The 22,649-nt window shown below is 47.0% G+C and overlaps 2 protein-coding genes across 3 annotated transcripts in view; one reads left to right on the top strand and one right to left on the bottom strand.

Moving 5' to 3' along the window:
• Window positions 1-236: 236 nt before the first annotated feature.
• On the bottom strand, window positions 237-8,300 carry mrps34 (mitochondrial ribosomal protein S34). Its single transcript, XM_078418435.1, has 3 exons — window positions 7,915-8,300; window positions 2,199-2,241; window positions 237-740 (listed from the first exon to the last, which is right to left on the bottom strand). The coding sequence occupies exons 1-3, from the start codon at window positions 8,236-8,238 to the stop codon at window positions 448-450; spliced, it is 660 nt and encodes a 219-aa protein (XP_078274561.1). The 5' UTR covers window positions 8,239-8,300; the 3' UTR covers window positions 237-447.
• The window catches only part of LOC144604222 (group 10 secretory phospholipase A2-like), a 33,116-nt gene continuing 15,561 nt past the window's right edge, over window positions 5,095-22,649 (top strand). The window contains exon 1 of one of the 2 annotated variants that reach the window (XM_078418437.1): window positions 5,095-5,194. The gene's annotated coding sequence lies outside the window, so the exon portion shown is untranslated. Of the gene's footprint in view, window positions 5,195-11,722; window positions 11,764-22,649 lie in introns of those variants that run through there. The other variant, XM_078418438.1, reaches the window with a different exon arrangement.

Here is a 22,649-nt window from a genome sequence, read left to right as displayed (position 1 = left end):
CCTGTACGTCTTTGGAGAGTGGGAGGAAATTGGAGCAACCGGGGAAAACCCACGCTGGTCACCGGAAGAATGTACAAACTCCGTACAGACAGCCGCCAGAGTCAGGATCTATCCCGGGTCCCTGGCGCTGTAAGGCAACAAGTCTACCGTTTGCTGTAAGGCGCTACTGTGCTGCTCTTAACTGGTCCGCTTTTCTTTGCTTTACCCACAAAATGATGTGGAGATTGGCAGTGACTATCTGGTTGTCATATTTCAGGCATGTGGTGCACGGGTGCAGGCTTAGTGAACCAGCTGGTCATCCCTGCCGTCATTGTTGTGCGTTCCACTCACGATTTACATCTAGATACAAAAATTATCTTTATTAAATTGGCTCGCATGTCAGAAGCTGCAAGAGAAGACCAGAATCAGCACTTTTGTCCATCAGCATGTGAGTGCGATGCACCTCCATCACACTGCTCTCCCCTCAGCTTGCTTCGTCATGTCTAAGTTTGCAAAGTAGTCCTTTGGGAAGTGGCGAATTCTTTCTAGGTCGATCATGGGCTCCTCTCCTGCGGGCTCCCCCACTTTCTCTCTCTCAGCCAGTATCATAGCACGGAGCAGAGGAGGATAAGGGACATAGCGGATTTTCTCTTCAGGAACAGGCGTGAAACTCATGAAATCCTCTTCCTCGTGTTTTGGCACCAGGCGCCAGTCATGGTACATGACTCTATCGATTTCTCTAACCGTGTCTTCGGTCTTCCCTAAGATCGAAGCGAACAAAGATTTAGCAATCAAAGACACAAAATGGTGGAGTAACGCAGTGGATTTAGTAAAGAACCTTGTATCTTCACTGAGCACAAGCATTTCACTGCCCCTTGGCATTCTTTCATCGAACAAATAATCTCCAACCCAAATAGTTTTTTGGTTTTTTTAATTGATCTCGGGCAAATACCATCACACATTGGAGCAGAATTAGGCCATTCGGCCCATTAAGACCACTCTGCCATTCAATCATTGAATTTAGTAGGGTGAGAGAGGATCTTATAGAAACATATAAAATTCTTAAGGGATTGGACAGGCTAGATGCAGGAAAAATGTTCCCGATGTTGGGGAGTCCAGAACCAGGGGGGGTCACAGTTTAAGAATAAGGGATCGGCCATTTAAGACTGAGATGAGAAAAAACTTTTTCACCCAGAGAGTTGTGAGTCTGTGGAATTCTCTGCCGCAGAAGGCAGTGGAGGCCAATTCACTGGATGTATTTGAGAGAGAGTTAGATAGAGCTCATAGGGCCAACGGAATCAAGGGATATGGGGAGAAAGCATTAACGGTGTACTGATTTTGGATGGTCAGCCATGATCATATTGAATGGCAGTGCTGGTTCAAATGGCCTATTCCTGCACCTATATTCGGTTTCTAATTATGGCTGACCTATCTTTCCCTCTCAACCCCATTCTCCTGCCTTCTCCCTCCAACCTTTGACACCCATACTAATCAAGAAACTTAATTTCTTAATCCCTCTCATTAAATCCCTCTCTTTGTCAACCCTCTTGTTGACCCCATTACCTCAATAGTGTATCAACAGATGTGTTGAACAAAAGACTCTAAAACAGGGGTTCCAGGCCTTTTTTGTCCGTTTACCCCAGGCAACTTTTCGAAAGTAAATTTACCCCCACCCTGTTTTGTTCAGTAATTTGAGTTTACACTTCTACCATAATAAAGCAACCGACAAAGGGGAAATTTAAAATGCTGTTTTTAGCATTATTATTTCAAGTTCAAATAACAATAATGGTGGGCGCGATTTACCCTCTGGGGGTAAATTTACCCCAGGTTGGGAACCCTTGTTCTAAACCAAGATTTAGTTGCAGAGTTTACCCTCGCCCCGGGACAATTTGCTTCTTTAACAGCTTTTACTCCTCTACAACCACTGTTTTGTTCGGCACGTCTGTGATTCAGGCACGGTGGGACCACTCGAAACTTGACCACACAACCGTGCCCACCCAGGGACTCCAAAATGTTGGTCCTACAGAGAGGCGAGAGGGTGAACACACTCAACCTGCATCCTCCCGCCTTCATTGCTCCACACTCTCAGCCTCCCGTCCACTTCCCTTCCACATGATGTGTGACTCAGGCAATAGGACCAGCACATTGACTGTTATCTGTCTGCACAGTTGAAGATTAGTAGGTTTAGGATTGTAGATCAAAAAACATCGAGATTTTACCTTTGAAAGTTAGTACGCCCCACGCTTTTCCATGGTCCAGATCCTGCAAGGAGAAACATAATGAAGTACAGTGACAACAACGGCTTTAAAACTTTGCTGTTAGACTTTTGAGGGGAGTGGCAGCAAAAGTGATGAAAGTGGAAATGTTAAAAACTAGGAGGTAAAATCTGACAGGAAATGGAGAATATTTGTTGTCAATTATGTGGCCATGTGGTGTCAATTATCATCTCACATTGAATAATCGATGGAGTGTTTTCAGTAGTATCACTATGCTACATAGTTGCATGCACATGATATGGAAAACTACAGTTTAAAAAAAAATCACAGGAAAATGTCATTTGGTTTTTAGCAAAACCAACCGTATTATTGACAAAAGGATGTGGACATCTATTAGATAACCTTGTGAAACCTCCCATTGACTCCATCTACAGTTCACGCTGCCTCAGCAAGGCCACCAGCATAATTAGGGATGAGTCTCACCCCAGTCACTCCCTCTTCTGCCCTCGCCCATCACACAAGAGGTACAGAAGTGTGAAAACGCACACCTCCAGATTCAGGGGCAGTTTCTTCCCAGCTGTTATCAGGCAACTGATGTATCTTACCAACTGGAGACCAGTCCTGAGTTACTATCTACCTCATTGGAGACCCTCGGACTATCTTTGATTAGACTTTGCTGGATTTTATTTTGCACTAAGTGTTATTCATATTATTCCCTTTATCATGTACTGTACACCTTGGATGGCTTGATTGTAATCATGCTTTGTCTTTTTGCTGTCTGGTTAGCACGCAACAAAAGCTTCTCACTGTGCCTTGGTACACATGACAAGAAAAAAACTCGAGCTTACTGACCCAAGACATTTAACTGCTCCCACAGGTATTGCCCGACCTACAATATACATCCGCGGTAGTTTGTTTTTGTTGTAATGCTTAATAGCCTCCATTCATAAATAAAACCAGATATGCTGGAAATACTTGGAAAGTTAGGCAGCATGTAGTGAGGGAGAAAACCCGAGAGAATGCTTTAGGTCAATGACCCGACCACAGAACTTGCAGCATTTTGTTTGAATAAGGTTACATTTTTAATTTAATTTGGTGACATAGCATGGAAACAGGCCCTTCAGCCCACCGAGACCGCCCCAACCAACGATCCCTGCACATTAACACTATCCTACACACACACACTAGGGACAATTTACATTGATACCAAGCCAATTAATCTACAAACCTGTACATCATTGGTGTGTGGGGAGAAACAGAAGATCTCGGAGAAAACCCACGCAGGTCACGAGGAGAACGTACAAACACTTTATAGACAGCACCCATAGTCAGGATCGAACCCAGGTCTCTGGCACTGTAAGACAATAGCTCTAACGCTACGCCACCCATTTATTCTAAATTAAAAATTGCGAGCAATATACTTTGCCAGTAAATTTTCACAAATTATTTTGTTTTGTAATGTGTGCTGAGAGTATCCAAAACAAATATTTGATAAACATTGCGGGATAATAATGTTTCAAATAGAACCACAAGTCATTGGAAATGGGAAAGGTCATGCAAGGGGAATGCATTGTCAATTCTGCAATCTGTACCACTGATGTTAACTATTATATTACTGTACACTTCCTTTCAAGATAGGAGTGGACTGTGAAATGTTAATTCTTGGAAATATTGTAAAATAATCAATTTACAGTAATGGCTTTCATTTCATAACATTGGTGTGCAAATACATAATGGGGGATTTAGAAAATTATTTTTTTTAAATGGTGAGATAATTATACCCGACAGTTTGACGTCTGGTCCAACAGGCGACATTCCTAACCCTCCCTTCGAATCTTTCCGCTGACTGTTTAGCATGCGACAAAAGCTTTTTCACTGCACCTCGGTACACGTGACAAGCAACTCAAATAAACAACTATTGGATTCACTCTATGATTTATTAATAACCCATGTAACTCCTCAAAAAAGCAAATAAAAAATGTATTGGGAAATATATTGGAATAAGATCCAACACAGGAAAATCTAATAAAAAATGATCTGCAAATGCTAGTTTACACCAAAGATAGACACAAATTGCTAGAGTAACTCAGAGGATCAGGCAGCACCTTTGGAGAAAATGGCAAGTGACGGTTCGGGTCTGATGAAGGGTTCCGACCTGAAACGTAACCTGTTCATATTCTCCAGAGATATCTTCCTGACCTGCTGATTTACTCCAGTGTTGTGTTCAACTCCAGAAAATCTGTCAGTCCCATACCAGAGCACCGACCATGCAAGATTATCTGAGTTTTATTGTATACTAGACCAAGTGGACCTGTTGGCCCCAAACCTCTCCTGCATTGGTGCAGCACCCTCTCCGCCTCTTTCCCCCCCGCCCCCCCCCCCCCCACCTCCCCTTCCCCCCCGCCCCCCCCCCCCCCCCCCACCTCCCCTTCCCCCTCCCTCCCTAGGAGATAGATTTAAACTTAAAATGTGAATAACTTTTAAAAAATAACCGATTTCAATGAAACTTCTTCCATTAGCACCAAAGGGATGACGATGAGTAAGGTGGGCCTAAAATTGTCGGGCTATCGTGTACAGTTTTGGCTGTAGTTCAGGAACAAACAAACAAACAAACGAGAGTTTTAGTATATAGAATAGATAGATAAATAGCAAGCTGTTGTCAAGCCTCCCTGACTTACGTATGCATCTTACACATTTGATCATCTCTCTGTCACACTCATTAGATTGGTTCAACAGGTTTTACAGCAATGAAGATAATATGCCGGCATTGCTCCAAGCTCTGATTGTGACACCTCTAATTGAAAGTGAAAACAAACAATCCAAAATAGAAACAGCCAGTCACAAGTGGAAAGGCATTAACAGGAAAGCTTAACAGAAGATAAAAGTCCAGCAGATTTAGTAAGGTTGCCTGCAAGAAGCCGCTCCGAGGTGCCTCACAACACAATAACCTGGCATTGTGTTCAAGGAGGGGAGTATAGGTGGACTGGTCAGCAGCTGAGGTAAGTCTTATGATGGGAATATATTGAGAGTTTGAGCACTCAAACTTGGATGTTTGGCAGCACGAGTATCAACAGCAAGGCGAAAGGTGCAGAGGCCAGTGTTGAGAAAGAAAGAGCCCATTGAGGGCATTGTGGCTACAGAATAGAGGAGGGCAAGGCCAGACACCACTTGAATACACATTGAGAATATTAAAATCAAGTGTATTTTTAGACTAGGAAGTCATTCAAACATGATGGAAACAGCTCGAGATCAAATAGTTAGTCATACAGTGAGGAAACAGGCCCTTCAGCCCAACTTACTCACACCGGCCAACATGTCCACATCTGCACTAGTCCCACCGATTTGTATTTGGCCCAAGTCCCTCTAAGCCTGTCCTATCCATATCCCTGTCCAAATGTTTTTTTTAAACACTGTGATGGTACCTTCCTCAACGGCCTCCTCTGGCAGCTCATTCCGTATCCCCACCACCTTGTGTGTAAAATGTTGCCCCTCAGGTTTCTATTAAATCTTTCCCCCCTCACCTTACACCGATAAGTCCTCTGGTTTTTGATTCCCCTACCCTGGGTAAAAGTGCTCTGCGCATTTACCCGATCTGTTCCTCTCATGATGTTATACACCTTTATAAGAACACCCCTCATCCTCCTGCGCTCCAAGGAATAAAGTCCTCGCCTGCTCAACCTCTCCCTGTGGCTCAGGCCCTGGAGTCCTGGCAACATCCTCGCAAATCTTCTCTGCGTGTTCATCAAGAGTGTGAACAGTCTGATTCTGGAGATGTGGGTGTGAGGGGTGTGTGTGGGGGTGTGAGGGTTGGTATATGTTGGGGGTGTGTGGGTGATATAGTGGGGTGTGAGTACACTGACCTGGGCCGTGTAGTCCACCCTGACCTTGTGCAGCGTGCAGTAGCAGGGCTGGTGGTCAGGGTTAGGGGAGTGAGGGGGGGGTATGTGGGTGTGAGTGGGGTGTGAGTGGGGTGGGGGGGGCGTGTGAGGGGGTGTGAGTGGGGTGGGGGGGGCGTGTGAGGGGGTGTGAGGGAGGTGTGTGTGGGGGTGTGAGTGTGAGGGGGGTGTGTGGGTGGTATAGTGGGGTGTGAGTACACTGACCTGGGCCGTGTAGTCCACCCTGACCTTGTGCAGTGTCCAGTAGCAGGGCAGGTGGTCAGGGGAGTGAGGGGTGTGTGTGTGTGTGTGTGGGGGGGGGTGGGGTGTGAGAGGGTGGGGTATGTGAGGGGAGGGTGTACGTGGGTGGTATAGTAGGGTGTGAGGGGGGGGGGTGTACGTGGGTGGTATAGTAGGGTGCGGGAGGGTGGTGGTGAGAGGGTGGGGTATGTGAGGGGGGGGTGTACGTGGGTGGTATAGTAGGGTGCGAGTACACTGACCTGGGCCGTGTAGTCCACCCTGACCTTGTGCAGTGTCCAGTAACAGTTCAGGTGGTCAGGGTTAGGGGCGTGTAGTGGGGGAGGGTGTGGGGGGGGGGTGTATGTGGGGGTGTGTGGGTGGTATAGTGGGGTGGGTGTACAATGACCTGGGCCGTGTAGTCCACCCTGACCTTGTGCAGTGTCCAGTAGCAGGGCAGGTGGTCGGGAGTGCGGGGTGTGTGTGGGGGTGTGAGGGAGGGTGTATGTGGGGGTGGAGGAGGGTGTGAGGGGGGCGTGTGGGGGGTGTATGTGGGGGGTGTGGGTGTTATAGTGGGGTGAGCGTACACGGACCTGGGCCGTGTAGTCCACCCTGACCATGTGCAGCGTTCAGTAGCAGGGCAGTTGGTCAGGGGAGTGAGGGGAGGGGAGTGAGGGGAGGGGAGGGGGGGGGGGTGTGAGTGAGGGGGGGGGGGGGTGTATGTGAGGGGAGGGGAGGGAAGGGGGGTATGTGAGGGGAGGGGAGGGGAGTATGTGAGGGGAGGTGTAGGGGGAGTGAGGTGGGTGTTAGTGGGGGTGTGGTGGGGTATGTGAGGGGGGTGTATGTAGGTGGTATAGTGGGGTGAGCGTACACTGACCTGGGCCCTGTAGTCCACCCTGATCTTATGCAGTGTCCAGCAGCAGGGCAGGTGGTCAGGGGAGTGAGGGGGGTGTGGGGGGGTATGTGGGGGTGTGTGGGTGATATAGTGGGGTGCGAGTACACTGACCTGGGTCGTGTAGTCCACCCTGACCTTGTGCAGTGTCCAGTAGAAGGGCAGGTGGTCAAGGGAGTGAGGGGGGTGTGAGAGGGTGGGGATGTGAGGGGGGTGGGGATGTGAGGGGGGTGGGGATGTGAGGGGGGTGGGGATGTGAGGGGGGTGGGGATGTGAGGGGGGTGGGGATGTGAGGGGGGTGGGGTGTGTGTGGGGGTGGGGGTGTATGTGGGTGTGTGTGTGGGGGTTATAGTGGGGTGAGCGTACACTGACCTGGGCCGTGTAGTCCACCCTGACCTTATGCAGTGTCCAGTAGCAGGGCAGGTGGTCAGGGGAGTGAGGGGTGTGTGTGAGGGTGGGGTGGTGGTGTAGTGAGGGGGTGAGGGGGGGGTGGGGGGTGGTGTAGTGAGGGGGTGAGGGGGGGGTGAGGGGGGGTGTGAGGGGGGGTGGGGGGTGTGAGTACACTGACCTGGGCCGTGTAGTCCACCCTGACCTTATGCAGTGTCCAGTAGCAGGGCAGGTGGTCAGGGGAGTGAGGGGTGTGTGTGAGGGTGGGGTGTGGGGGGGGTGGGGGGGTGTGGGGGGGTGGGGGTGAGGGGGGTGTGAGTACACTGACCTGGGCCGTGTAGTCCACCCTGACCTTATGCAGTGTCCAGTAGCAGCCCGGGCCGTACGCCATCAGCCACGACTTGCTGGTGACGATGCGGCCGATTCCGAAGAGCGGCAGGCGGCCGAGCAGCTGGAAGAGGCGGCTCTCGGCGCGGACGTCGCGGTGGGCGAGGGCCGGGAGCCGTTTGCCGCTGGCCACCCGCCTCATGGTGCCGTAGTCGAGCTCCAGCAACACGCTGTCCCGCCGCTGGCGCCGCTCCCGCTGCGCCCAGTACTCCCGCACCCGCCGCGCCATCGCCGCGATGGCGCGCACCTTCTTCTTGCCCCCCATAGCAACCGCACCCGGACCCGAGAGCGGGGCGCACCGCCGCCGTCCGCCGGACGCCTCACCCTAACCCGTTCCCCGCTCCACCACATCCCCTGAGTAAAGGTTCCACTTCACCACCCCTGGAGGAAAGGTTCCTACCTCCTACCTCCTACCCCCTCCCCTGCAGGACTCACACTCGGCCACAGACAGCAACAGCAGAGTTTTATTCAGCAGTGTTTTATTCAGCAATTAACAGCAGTGTTTTATTCAGCAATTAACAGCAGTGTTTTATTCTCATCTGACCTGTAACACAACATTGACATTCTTACTTGCAGAAGCACAGCAGAATAATAAACATTGTACTTTGTAAACAATATAATAAACAACAGAAAAGCCCAGTGTTTATATGTATACACAAACAAATATATACTGAACTTTTTTTATATGTACATATTGAGTATATATACTATATATACTTAACTTTTTAATCCGAGTATATAATGACTATATATACTGAATGTATTCTGAGTTTTTTTCTGAGTATATAAACTGTATGTATATACACACACATATAAATAGTATAGACACTGATCTTTTTGTGAAAATATTGAGTATATATATTGAGTATATACATTCAGTATATGTACTCGTATAAAAAGCTCAGTATATATATATATATATATATATATATATATATACTGAGCTTTTATATATACACATTATATACTGAGCTTTTATATATACACATCTCTGGAGAGAAGGAATGGGTGCCAGCAACGGGAGTTCTGCAACACCCTCTCTCGTTGCTGGTCATCGGTGCCGGCTCTGATTTGTTCTGCACCTTTTCATACCTCTGGCTTCCCTCTCCCTGACTCTCAGTCTGATAAAGTTTCTCGACCCGAAACGTCACCCATTCCTTCGCTCCAGAAATGCTGCCTGTCCTGCTGAGTTACTCCAGTGTATCTTTGGTTTGAACCAGCATCTGCAGTTCACTCCTGCACATTCTGTAATGTTCTATGTTAATGCTAATGACCTAGCCTTTGAGGTCACAGCTGCCTTGCTAAGTGCCAGCATGTGAGATCTTATGAGACATGAGTAAAATAGCGTTTGCTGACACTGGCACGGGACGACATTATAATGGGGTGTTTCACTTGAGACAATTGTGAACTTTAAATGGGCAGTTTTTATAAAGCATTAGGTTGACACACAGCATTGTTTTGACCTTGTTAACAATTGGCAAACGAGCTTCTCGGCTGTTCTCTTCATTGTTCACAAAGGTGTTCTTTACTGGTAAAGTACACTCCCAACACCTGCCATTTCACAAAGTTCTTGTTCAGTTGGATGGCGTTTAGTGGGAGGGCAGTGATAATCTGTGAGATTATTTGTGCTGAAAATCTCCCTCAGTCTCCGGTCTATTTTTGTTCAGCTGTTCCTCCTCTTCCATTAGAATTATTTTTAAAGTACACTGTTCTGGACGGCCTCAAAGGACGTTCCTTCAGGAAGGAGATGAGGAGGAATTTGTGACTTGAGTCAGAAGGTGGTGACTCTGTGGAATTCATTGCCACAAAAGGCTGTGGTGTGGAGGCCAAGTCAATGGATATTTTTAAGGCAGAGATAGATAGATTCTCGATTAGTACAAGTGTCGGGGGTTTATGGGCAGAAGGGGTTGAAGGGAAAAATGGATCAGCCATGATTGAATGGCAGTGTAGACTTGATGGGCCAAATGGCTTAATTCTGCTCCCATCACATGAACTTGTGAATAAGGCATTTGAGAAGGTCTTTCAAGGAAGACGGGTCAAGCAGATTAAAATGCACGGTGACTTGGCAGTTTGGATTCAGAGTGCACGGTGACTTGGCAGTTTGGATTCAGAGCTAGTTTTCCCATTGAAGAGAGAGAGTGTAGTGGAGGAAGGTGAGAGGTCTTTGAATTGTGATTTTGCTCATAGATCAGTGCAGGGGACCTCCATTGTTTGCGATATCCATAAATGACTTGGGGAAAATTGTAAGAAAATAACTGCAGATGCTGGTACAATGGCGGCACGGTGGCGCAACGGTAGAGTTGCTGCCTTACAGCGAATGCAGTGCCGGAGACTCGGGTTCGATCCTGACTACGGGTGCTGTACTGTAAAGAGTTTGTACATTCTCCCCGTGACCTGCGTGGGTTTTCTCCGAGATCTTCGGTTTCCTCCCACACTCCAAAGACGTACAGGTATGTAGGTTAATTGACTGGGTAAATGTAAAAATTGTCCCTAGTGTGTGTAGGATAGTGTTAATGTACGGGGATCGCTGGGCGGCGCGGACTTGGTGGGCTGAAAAGGCCTGTTTCCGCGCTGTATCTGAAATATGAAATATGAAAAATTGAAGGTATTTATTCACAACATGACTTCTCCAACTTTAGATAGTTCCTCTGTCCCTCTCTTCCCCTCCCCTTCCCAGTTCTCCCTCTATCTTCCTGTCTCCACCTATATCCTTCCTTTGTCCTGCCCCCCCTGACATCAGTCTGAAGAAGGGTCTCAACCCGAAACGTCACCCATTCCTTCTCTCCCGAGGTGCTGCCTGACCCGCTGAGTTACTTCAGCATTTTGTGAGGAAAATTGTAGATGGGTTGGTTAGTAAGTTAGCAGACAACCCAGCATTTGGTGGATCAGCCATGATTGAATGGCGGAGTAGACTCAATTGGTCGAATGGCCTAATTCTACTCCTGTGACTTATGACCATGAGCCTAACACGGTAGCGCAGCGGTAGAGTTGCTGCTTTACAGCGAATGCAGCGCCGGAGACTCAGGTTCGATCCTGACTACGGGTGCTGCACTGTAAGGAGTTTGTACGTTCTCCCCGTGACCTGCGTGGGTTTACTCCGAGATCTTCGGTTTCCTCCCACACTCCAAAGACGTACAGGTATGTAGGTTAATTGGCTGGGTAAATGTAAAAATTGTCCCTAGTGGGTGTAGGATAGTGTTAATGTACGGGGATCACTGGGCGGCACGGACTTGGAGGGCCGAAAAGGCCTGTTTCCGGCTGTATGTATATGATATGATGATATGATATGATATAGCCTGTGGTGTCAATGCATCTCTCCCGGTGTCCAAGAGATTCTTTATTTGCTCAAGGTTCCTAGACCTCCAGTTCCTTGTAAACACTATTGAGCATCCTTATTTCCCACTTGACGATGAAATGAAGGCCATTGTTAAACCAGGTTAGCACCTGCCACCTGGAACTCCATTGACCCCAGTGTTATTACTCCAACAACCATCAGTCGTAGCTGTAACGCAGACAGATGGAGAAGCTTTGTTCAATCAAGCATTGAACGGCCGACAATCTACCTGAGAAAATTAGGGAGTGTGACAAGCTTGGGAGTTGAGTATTGCAAAAGAAATTCAATGCAATAAATCTTAATGTCAACGATGCATTAGGTAATGCTATAAAATGTTCGAATTATCATGCAGCAGTGGTGATGTGGGGTATAAATGGTAGGGATTAGCACAGATACTGTGGCCAGTCGAGTATTCTGGACTTGGAAGCTCAGCACGGCCTCATCGTGCAGGATTTTGTAAGTTCAGTTGTTAAATCTTTGTTTGGTTATTACCAATAATAGGTATCATTGTATGCTTTATAAATCTGTGAAATTCTACAACCAATGTTCAGTGATTCTGAAGGGAGATTACTCAGTAAGGATATTTTCTTAAAGAGTTGGCGCTCATGAAAAGCTGTGTTTCTGCTAGCTTCCCCTGGACTTTGAAATTATTATGAGTTTTAATGGGGGTAGCGACAGACAGATCATAAGGTCATAAGGGTTAGGAGTAGAATTAGGCCATTCAGCCCATCAAGTCTACTCCGCCATTATCCATCTGATTTATCTCTCCCTCCTAACCCCATTCTCCTGCATTCTCCCCGTCGCTTCTCTGAATCGACGGGGAATATCTGTGCTAATCCCTACAATTTATACCCCACATCAACACTGTTGCATGATAATTCGAACATTTTATAGCATTACCTAATGCATCGTTAACATTAAGATTTATTGCATTGAATCTCTTTTGCAATACTCAACTCCCAAGATCCAAAACGTCATCATTTGTGTAAGGTAGCCACTGACTAATAAATACAACCAAGGGATTGAGGGGAGCTATCTTTGCCTTTTGAATGGTTAGACTGTGGGACTTGTTACCACTTGAGGCAATTGAGACAAATCTCGAGAGGCACAAGAAACTGCAGATGCTTGAATCGCGAGCAAAATGAGCAAAGTGCTGGAGGAACTCGACGGGTCAGGCAGCTTCTGGGGAGGGAACAGACAGACGATGTTTCGGGGAGGGAACGGACAGACGATGTTTCGGGTCGGGACCCTTCTTCATGCTCCGTGAGTAGCTTCAGAACATGGTCAAACAAGAGGAAAGCTGCAGGAATCGCAGAGGGGGAGCAGCGATAGCGGGTCTCACAGATCTCCCGTCGGAGCAAGGAGGTGAACACACTTTGAGGAGATTTTTCCGAGACACGGTAAAATAGAGACACAAGAAGCTGCAGATGCTGGAATCTTGAGCAAAACACAGTGGTGCAGCGGTAGAGTTGCTGCCTTACAGTGCTTGCAGCACCGGAGACCCGGGTTCGATCCCGGCTATGGGCGCCGTCTGTACGGAGTTTGTACGTTCTCCCCCGTGACCTGCGTGGGTTTTCTCCGAGATCTTCGGTTTCCTGCCACACTCCAAAGACGTACAGGTATGTAGGTGAATTAGCTTGGTAAATGTAACAAAAAAAAATTGTTCCTAGTGTGTGTAGGACAGCGTTAATATGTGGGGATTGCTGGTCGGCGCGAACCCGGTGGGCTGAAGGGCCTGTTTCCGCGCTGTATCTTTAAACTAAACTAAAAAAACTAAATACAAAGTGCGGGCATTACTCAGCGGGTCAGGCAGCATCCGTTTAGGGAAAGAACAGATGTTGTTTCGGCCTACTTTGGACTCAACGGAGACAAATCACTGTTCTGTAATGCACAGAATGTACCCATCGGGTCAAGATCTACAGGTCAGTGTGGAGGATTATATTCCTCATGTACCTTCTTCAATTCCACTTTGCCTAAACCAGCAAGAATAACTTTTATTTGGTATTCATTTCTCCCTTTTTCACATATCTAGCTTCCTATCAATGAAGAGAGGCCATCAGTCTGAACCCTCTCTGCAGATGCTGCCTGACCTGCTGAATATTTCCAGCGTTTTCTTATTTTTATTCAAGAGTTTCAACGATTTGAGTTGGAAATAACATACACAAAGGTGTCACTGTATAGACTCTGTCATGAGAGGTCTTGGAGTTAAAGGGGCTTGTTGGTACAAACATTATAGAAACATTCAGTGTGTAGGAAAGAACTGCAGATGCTGGTTTAAATCGAAGGTAGACACAAACTGCTGAAGTAACTCAGCGGGACAGGCAGCATCTCTGGAGAGAAGGAATGGGTGACGTTTCGGGTCGAGACCCTTCAGATATATACAGCATGGAAACAGGCCATTCGGCCCACTGACTCCTTGCCAACCATCAACCACCCATTTTATATGAATCCTATGCTAATCCCAGCTATCTTATTCTCTCCCCTTCCTGACCAATGCCTTACTGATTCTATTTCTCCTCTGCACACCAAGGGTAATTCGCAGTGGCCATTAACTAGCTCCTATGTGTTTTGTACATGGACAGAAACTAGAGGACCAGGTGGAAAACTGCACGGTTACTGGGAGAGCATGCAAACTCCACACAGATAGCACTTGAATTCATACGTTCATAAGTGATAGGAGCAGAATTAGGCCATTCCGCCAAAGTCTACTCCGCCATTCAATCTTGGCTAATCTATCTCTCCCGACCCCATTCTCCTGCCTTCTCCGCATTAGCCCTGACACACGTACCGATCAAGAATCTAACTCTGCCTTAAAGATATCCATTGACTTGGCCTCCACAGTCTTCAGCGGCAATGAATTCCACAGATTCACCACCCTCTGACTATAGAAATTCCTCCTCATCTTCCTGAAGGAACGTCCTTTAACTCTGAGGCTATGACCTCTGGTCCCAGACTCCCCCCACTAGTGGAAACATCCTCTCCACATCAACTCTATCCAGGCCTTTCACTAATTGGCAGATTTCAAAGTGACCCCCCCCTCATCCTTCTAAATTCAGGTCAGGATTAAACCCGGATCTCTGGCGCTGCGAAACAGTGGCACGACCAGCTAAGCCACTGCTTTGCATTAAATTTAGATCTAGCGTGTGCAAGAATTGCAGTTAATAAAGGTATTTGAGGAGTGTAGTTATAATAAAGGCATTTGAGGAGTGTAGTAAGGAATGTGGAGGAATGGTTGGTGTGGAATGAAGCCAGCAGTGAGAAAGACCAAAGATAAATTGGATTTTCCACTGGGACCCCTGTGCTCCGAACCCCCCCCTTTTGTATCATTACTCATCATCATCATCATCATATACATACAGCCGGAAACAGGCCTTTTCGGCCCTCCAAGTCCGTGCCGCCCAGTGATCCCCGTACATTAACACTATCCTACACCCACTAGGGACAATTTTTACATTTACCCAGCCAATTAACCTACATACCTGTACCTGTACTCTTCCTCCTTTGTCCACAGTTAGAATAAAAAAGAGAGCCATGAAAAGCTCACTGAATATATTACATATTAAACTGCATCTTCACATGGAGAGTTGTGAGTCTGTGGAATTCTCTGCCACAGAAGGTAGTTGAGGCCAGTTCATTGGCTATATTTAAGAGGGAGTTAGATGTGGCCCTTGTGGCTAAAGGGATCAGGGGGTATGGAGAGAAGGCAGGTACAGGTTACTGAGCTGGATGATCAGCCATGATCATATTGAATGGCGGTGCAGGCTCGAAGGGCCGAATGTCCTACTCCTGCACCTATTTTCTATGTTTCTATGTTTCTATGCCACAAGAAAAAAATAGCCAACGTTAATGGAAAGGTTGCAGCATTTTGTTTTCTCTGCACTACAGGATCTAAAATGTCTGTGGAGTATTCATTTAGTGTCACAGTCTTACAGAGTGGAAACAGGCACTTGCCCACACCGACCAACACTAGGTCCCACCTGCCTGTGTTTAGCCCATATCCAAACCTGTCCTATCCATGTACCTGTCTAAATGTTTCTTAAACGTTACGATGGTACCTGCCTCAGCTACCTCCTCCGGCAGCTGATTCCATACACCCACCGCCCTTCGTTCATATCTATGCTTCCAACCATATTCCAAACCCATCAAACAGCAGTGTTCAATCTTTACTTCCAACCAACTTTTGGGCAAAATTAAGATTGTAATGTTTGTTTAACTGCAAAGGTGCCTGAACACGTTGTGTTAAGTTGAGTTTCGTTTTTCCGTTTAGTTTAGAGACACAGCGCAGAAACAGGTCCATTGACCCACTGAGCCCGCTCCGACCAGCGACCAACCCGTACACCAGCACACACGACACAGGGGACAATTTACATTTCTTACTGAAGCCAGTTAACCTACAAACCTGCACGTCTTTGGAATGTGAGAGGAAACGGGGCACCCGGAGAAAACCCACGCATTCATGGAGAGAACGTACAAACTCCGTACGGACAGCACCCGTAGTCGGGATCAAACCCGGGTCCCTGGCACTGTAAGGCAGCAACTCTACCGCTGCGCCACCGTGCCACCCTAACTTGTAAATTATTGGGTATTTCGAAGACCCTGCTGTAGTTTCTAAACTGTGTGTATTGTTTTAGGATATTGAGAAACGTTAATCCCCAAGGATGTGTGGAATATTTGCCTCTTGCCAAGGTTTGGTTCAACCTCCAGATATACAAATGCTCCCTCTCCCCCTTCTCACGCAAGCACCCTCCCACCTGTTAGTCCAGCATGGTGTTAGGATGAATCATTATTTAGCCCAGCGTGGTGTTAGGATGAATCATTAGTTAGTCCAGCATGGTGTCAGGATGAATCAGTGCCTTTTTGTTGCTGTCCTATCCACCAACATAGTCTACCGGCAGCTCTAAAAAGTAGATTAAAAACAAGTTGGAAACGGTACAGAGAAGATTGCCGAGGATGTTGCCAGGTCTCGGGGACTGGATCTATTGAGCAGGCTAGGACTTCATTCCTTGATGGAGGAAGATACGGGGTGATCTTACAGAGTTGTGTTAGAACACAAGAGGAATAGATAGGGTAAATGCACAGATTCATTTGCCCAGAGTAGGGGAATTGAGGACAGAGGTTTAAGGTGAAGGCGGAAAAGATTTAATAGGTATCTGAGGGGTAACTTTATTACACAAAGGACGGTGAGGATATGGAACGAGCTGCCAGAGGAGCTAGTTGAAGCAGGTACTATCACAACGTTTAAGAGACATTTGGACAGGTACATGGATAGGATAGGTTGAGATGGATATGGGTCAATCGCAGGGAGGTGGGACGTGTGGGTGGGACATGCTGGGCAAGGTGGGAAGTTGGGCCGAAGGGCCTGTATGATTCAATAATTCTATTGATGTACAGCAGCCAATAACAATGTGAATTGTTATATGCGTGTATTGGCATCTCTCTGTCTGCATATAAAATACTGGTGTAAATACATTAGAAATATCAAGAATGACCTGCCATTAAATTGAGCAGGTTGTGGAGAGGAACTAGAAGGTGCTTATTTTCCACCACACCCTCGCCTCGATCTCTCCTATCTCTTCCTAGATTAAACTTGTCGTCGTGGCTATCTCTCGAGGTCGAGGATAATCGTCTACGTTCCGTTGATTTTATGAACTCTCGGGTGGCTTATGAGTCCAAAGTTGAGCGATTGAGTCGAGTATTCACCACTTCCGTGCCGGTTCTTGACTAGGAGCTTCCAGCCGTCACGTGGCCTGCTCCCCTCGCCCTTCCCCCATCGCCGAACGTCTTGAGAGAAGTTTTGAGCTGCTCACAGAACGAAGGCGCCTGTGCGTGTACTTGATGTTGCACTCCAAGAAGCACACGCTCCTTCACAAAGCAATCAACTCATTCCAATGGCCAAGGAAACCAAGACGATTGGAGCTGATGGATCTGTTGCAGCCTTCATCCGCCTTCACAGCCGTTGAGTTCAAGATAACTTCGCCCGCCTGGTCCGCCGTTGAGGTCTTGTACTTTGGATCGTTTCGTAGTCGGGTCCCTCATCCTCGACCTTACCGCCATGGGTGGCCCCACCAGAAGCTAGTGCTTCCGACGGCATGGCTCTCGGAATCAAGGGGGCAAGCAAGCCTCTTCACCACAACAAGGTGAACGATCTGAAGAGGTAATTAAACTAACGTGCCCTTGGCCCTTGGCCCTTGAATCCAGCTTCTGGTCTGAAGAAAGGGGGGACCTGGCAGAGGGGGTGCCAAGAACGTGGGGGGGGGGGGGGGGGGGAGGGGGGGGCTGCCTACTGCGAGAAGAAAATATAAAACTGTTCGAAGGTCTTGTGACTTTGTCGGCACCAGAAATGACTCACTCAAGACTCTCGTGCACTGCCTAGCTGAGGTCTGCTGTATGGTTCTTACCCGGTTGTATGCAAAACAAAGCATTTTGCTGTACCTGAGTACATGTGACAATAAAGTATCGTTGAATTGATTGAACCATTGAATAGGTCAACTTAACCTACGCTGCAGACCTAAAGCCAATAAACTATTGCACAACAATGGAAAAACAAAACAGTGCTCCATAATCAGCTTAGTGGCAATCGGCCATAATCAGAATTGGGCAATATTATCCCAGTACTTGGTATCTTAGCACTTGTTGGGTAACGCAGCTCGCAAGTGGACAGCTGGAATTTGTTTATTGTTATCATCTTTTCTCGGGCATAAAACTCTTCCCAACTGATCTCATAAAGGTGTATAAAATTATGAAGGGAATAGATCGGGTAGATGCACAGAGTTTCTTGCCCAGAGTAGGGGAAACGAGAACTGGAGGACATGGGTTTATGGTGAAGGGGGGAAAGATTTTATAGGGAATCTGAGGGGTACCTGATAGACAATAGGTGCAGGAGGAGGCCATTCGGCCCCTCGAGCCAGCACCACCATTCAATGTGATCACGGCTGATCATTCTCAATCAGTACCCCGTTCCTGCCTTCTCCCCATACCCCCTGACTCCGCTATCCTTAAGAGCTCTATCTAGCTCTCTCGTGAATGCATTCAGAGAATTGGCCTCCACTGCCTTCTGAGGCAGAGAATTCCACAGATTCACAACTCTCTGACTGAAAAAGCTTTTCCTCATCTCAGTTCTAAATGGCCTATCCTTTATTCTTAAACTGTGGCCCCTGGTTCTGGACTCCCCCAACATTGGGAACATGTTTCCTGCCTCTAACGTGTCCAACCCCTTAATAATCTTATACGTTTCCATAAGATCCCCTCTCATCCTTCTAAATTCCAGTGTATACAAGCCTAGTCGCTCCAGTCTTTCAACATATGACAGTCCCGCCATTTCGGGAATTAACCTAGTAAACCTACACTGCACGCCCTCAATAGCAAGAATATCCTTCCTCAAATCTGGAGACCAAAACTGCACACAGTACTCCAGCTGCGGTCTCACTAGGGCCCTGTACAACTGCAGAAGGACCTCTTTGCTCCTCTCCTCAACTCCTCTTGTTATGAAGGCCAACATCCCATTGGCTTTCTTCACTGCCTGCTGTACCTGCATGCTTCCTTTCAGTGACTGATGCACTAGGACACCCAGATCTCGTTGTACGTCCCCTTTTCCTAACTTGACACCATTCAGACAATACTCTGCCTTCCTATTCTTACCACCAAAGTGGATAACCTCACACTTATCCACATTAAACTGCATCTACCATGCATCCGCCCACTCACACAACCTGTCCAAGTCACCCTGCAACCTCAAGGCATCTTCCTCACAGTTCACACTACCACCCAGCTTTGTATCATCTGCAAATTTGCTAATGGTACTTTTAATCCCTTCATCCAAGTCATTAATGTATATTGTAAATAGCTGCGGTCCCAGCACCGAGCCTTGCGGTACCCCACTAGTTACTGCCTCCCATTCTGAAAGGGACCCATTTATCCCCACTCTTTGCTTTCTGTCTGTCAACCAATTTTCTATCCATGTCAGTACCCTACCTCCAATTCCATGTGCTCTAATTTTGCCCACTAATCTCCTATGTGGAACCTTGTCGAAGGCTTTCTGAAAGTCAAGGTACACCACATCCACCGGAACTCCCCTGTCAATTTTCCTAGTTCCATCATCAAAGAATTCCAGAAGATTAGTCAAGCATGATTTCCCCTTCGTAAATCCATGCTGACTCGGAACGATCCTGTTACTACTATCCAAATGCTCCGCAATTTCGTCTTTTATAATTGACTCCAGCATCTTCCCCACCACTGATGTAAGACTAACTGGTCTATAATTTCCCGTTTTCTCTCTCCTTCCTTTCTTAAAAAGTGGGACAACATTAGCTACCCTCCAATCCACAGGAACTGATCCTGAATCTATAGAACATTGGAAAATGATCACCAATGCGTCCACAATTTCTAGCGCCACCTCCTTAAGTACCCTGGGATGCAGACCATCAGGCCCTGGGGATTTATCAGCCTTCAGTCCCATCAGTCTACCCAACACCATTTCCTGCCTAATGTGGATTTTCTTCAGTTCCTCCGTCACCCTAGGATCTCTTGCCACTAGAATATCTGGGAGATTGCTTGTATCTTCCTTAATGAAGACAGATCCAAAGTACCGGTTCAACTCGTCTGCCATTTCCTTGTTCCCCATAATAAATTCCCCTGCTTCTGTCTTCAAGGGACCCACATTTGCCTTGACTATTTTTTTCCTCTTTACTTACCTAAAAAAGCTTTTACTATCCTCCTTTATATGAGTGGATAGTTTACCCTCGTACCTCATCTTTTCTCCCCATATTGCCTTTTTAGTCATCTTAAGGCCAACATTCCATTGGCTTTCTTCACTGCCTGCTGTACCTGCATGCTTCCTTTCAGTGACTGATGCACTAGGACACCCAGATCTCGTTGTACGTCCCCCTTTCCTAACTTGTTACATTCACTTTCACTTCCATTCTCACTGTTCTGAATGCAAGTAAACAGAACAACCAGCTTCTCGTAAATCAGAATAGGAAACTGCTGGGAATTCCCAGCAGTTACTCTGGGAACACTGCTGGGAATTTCCAGCAGTTACTCTGGGAACACTGCTGGGAATTTCCAGCAGTTCAGACAACATCTGTGAAGGGAGATGAAGAAAGAGTGTTTCAGGTCGGTTTCATCAGGGCAGAAACATTGAGAAAGCCAACCTTGTTTTCCCTGAAACCATAAAAGAACTAACTTTTTAATTTGTGTAGGAAGGAACTGCAGATGCTGGTTTACACCAAAGACAGACACAAAATGCTGGAGTAACTTAACAGGCAGCATCTCTGGAGAAAAGAAATAGGTGATATTTTGGGTCGAGACCCTTCTTCAGACCGAGAGTCAGAGGAAAGGGAAACGATTTTATAGGAATCCGAGGGGTAACTTTTTCACACAAAGGGTGGTGGGTGTATGGAACAAGCTGCCAGAGGAGGTAGTTGAGGCTGGGACTATCCCTTTGTTTAAGAAACAGTTGGACAGGTGCATGGATAGGACGGGTTTGGAGGGATACCAAGCACAGGCAAGTGGGATTAGTGCCGCTCGGACATGTTGGCTGGTGTGGGTGAGTTGGGCCGAAGGGCCTGTTTCCGCACTATATCACTCTATGACTCTCTGACTCTAAGAGAGGTATGAAAACGTACAGAACAAATTAGAGCCGGAAGGAACTGCTGACCCATTGATGACCCAGGAAAAGTGGAGCCCACAATGGTCCATTGTTGGCTGTGGAAGAGCTGATAACGAAGGGATATCGGGATTCGACAGTGGAACTGCAAGGATAGGAGAGGGGAGGAGAGAGAGAGCGAAATCAAAATCTGAGTGAAAGACCTGGGTAGAGTGAGTGTAGAGAGAGTGGGAAAGTCAAGGACCAGAGGACACAGCCTATCATTTAAGAACTTTTGAAGTTTTGAACTCTAAGGGCATGATATGTGGCTGGAACATTCTGCATTAGCGAGGGTGGGGTAATAAATCGGAACCCGCAAGAACTTTTGTGTGTGAGAAGTTCGCACTGAACTTTTTTCCCTCATTTATGATATTGTTTACAGGGTACTATGTCTACATGTCCCGCTGTGCTGCTGCAAGGAAAGATTTTATAGTTCTGTCGGGGACATATGACAATAAAACACTCTTGACTCTTGAAGATCTCTACCGAGTAATGTGGGTGTTTAATCATTAAGGAGCATAAAAGAGTTAAATTATAAGTTCGTAAGACGTGGGAGCAAAATTAGGCCATTCGGCCCATCGAGTCTACTCTGCCATTCAACCTATCTTTCCCTCTCGACCCCATTTTCCCGCCTTCTCCCCGTAACCTTTGACACCCTCACGAATCAAGAACCTTTCAATCTCTGCTTTAAAATATCCAATGACGTGGTCTCCACAGCCATCTGTGGCAACGAATTCCACCGATTCACCCCCCTCAGATCAAAGAAATTCTCCTTGTCTCCTTTCTAAAGGTAAAGCATCAGACTTAGCAGTATTGTTGATTGCAATTTTCTTGACGATGATAAATCTGATATGAATTTAGATAATTTCAGTCTATTTCCCAGAAGATGTGGCCCACAGCCGTGATAAGTGGACACAGCACTTCTGACTCAAGATTCCAGCATCTGCAGCTCTTTATGTCTCAGAATTAGGCACAGAACAGATGCAGCATGTTTTATTTTTCTTGTTGCTGACACAGTGCGGTTGACATTCCTCGCAAAAACATCCGCTCTTGTGGTAGAAAATTGAGACTGATTATAATTATCGCTATAATTATCAGACAGATCAGTCTTAATGACCATTGAGGCAGGAAAGTGTTAAGTCTGGTGGCATAGCGGTAGAGTTGTTGCCTCACGGTGCCAGAGACCCTGGTTCGATCCTGACCTCTTTTTTTTTTATAATATAAAAGTTTTATTCCAAAGAAAGACATACAAACATACTAAGCGAAATGTGATCAAACAAAAGCCGCCTGTATCGGCAGTTTACAAAATAAACAATTATCACATTAAAATCCCGCCATCTCTGTCAACAATACATTCGACCCCCCGCGGCGACCAGCATTCACGGAAGGCCTCCAGGGATGTCTCCAGGAACACGCGGGCACGGACGTAAGCCCGGAACAGGGGTAGGCAGCCGACCTCTGTGAGGCCATCAACTACCCGTCGATCCTGACCTTGGGTGCTGTCTGTGTGGAGTTTGCTCGTACTCCCTGTGACCGCGAGGGTTTTCTCCGGGTGCTCCGGTTTCCTCCCACATCCCAAAGACGTGCAGGTTTGTAGGTGTATTGGCTTTTGTAAATTGCGTTTAGTGTGTGGGCTAAAACTAGTGGGCCAAAGCCAATTAACTCTCAAACCAGCACGTCTTTGGAGTGTGGAAGGAAA

The sequence above is a fragment of the Rhinoraja longicauda genome, chromosome 21 (genome assembly GCF_053455715.1).
Source record: "Rhinoraja longicauda isolate Sanriku21f chromosome 21, sRhiLon1.1, whole genome shotgun sequence".
Taxonomy (NCBI): Eukaryota; Metazoa; Chordata; class Chondrichthyes; order Rajiformes; family Arhynchobatidae; genus Rhinoraja; species Rhinoraja longicauda.
This window is presented reverse-complemented; position numbering and strand designations above follow the sequence as displayed.

Excerpts from the sequence above, each read along its gene's own strand:
- mrps34 (XM_078418435.1), bottom strand. The coding sequence starts at position 8,238 with ATGGGGGGCAAGAAGAAGGTGCGCGCCATCGCGGCGATGGCGCGGCGG. Across the intron at positions 2,242-7,914 it reads GGGTGGACTACACGGCCCAG|GATCTGGACCATGGAAAAGC; the intron begins GTCAGTGTACTC and ends TTCTCCTTGCAG. Across the intron at positions 741-2,198 it reads GGGCGTACTAACTTTCAAAG|GGAAGACCGAAGACACGGTT; the intron begins GTAAAATCTCGA and ends CTTCGATCTTAG.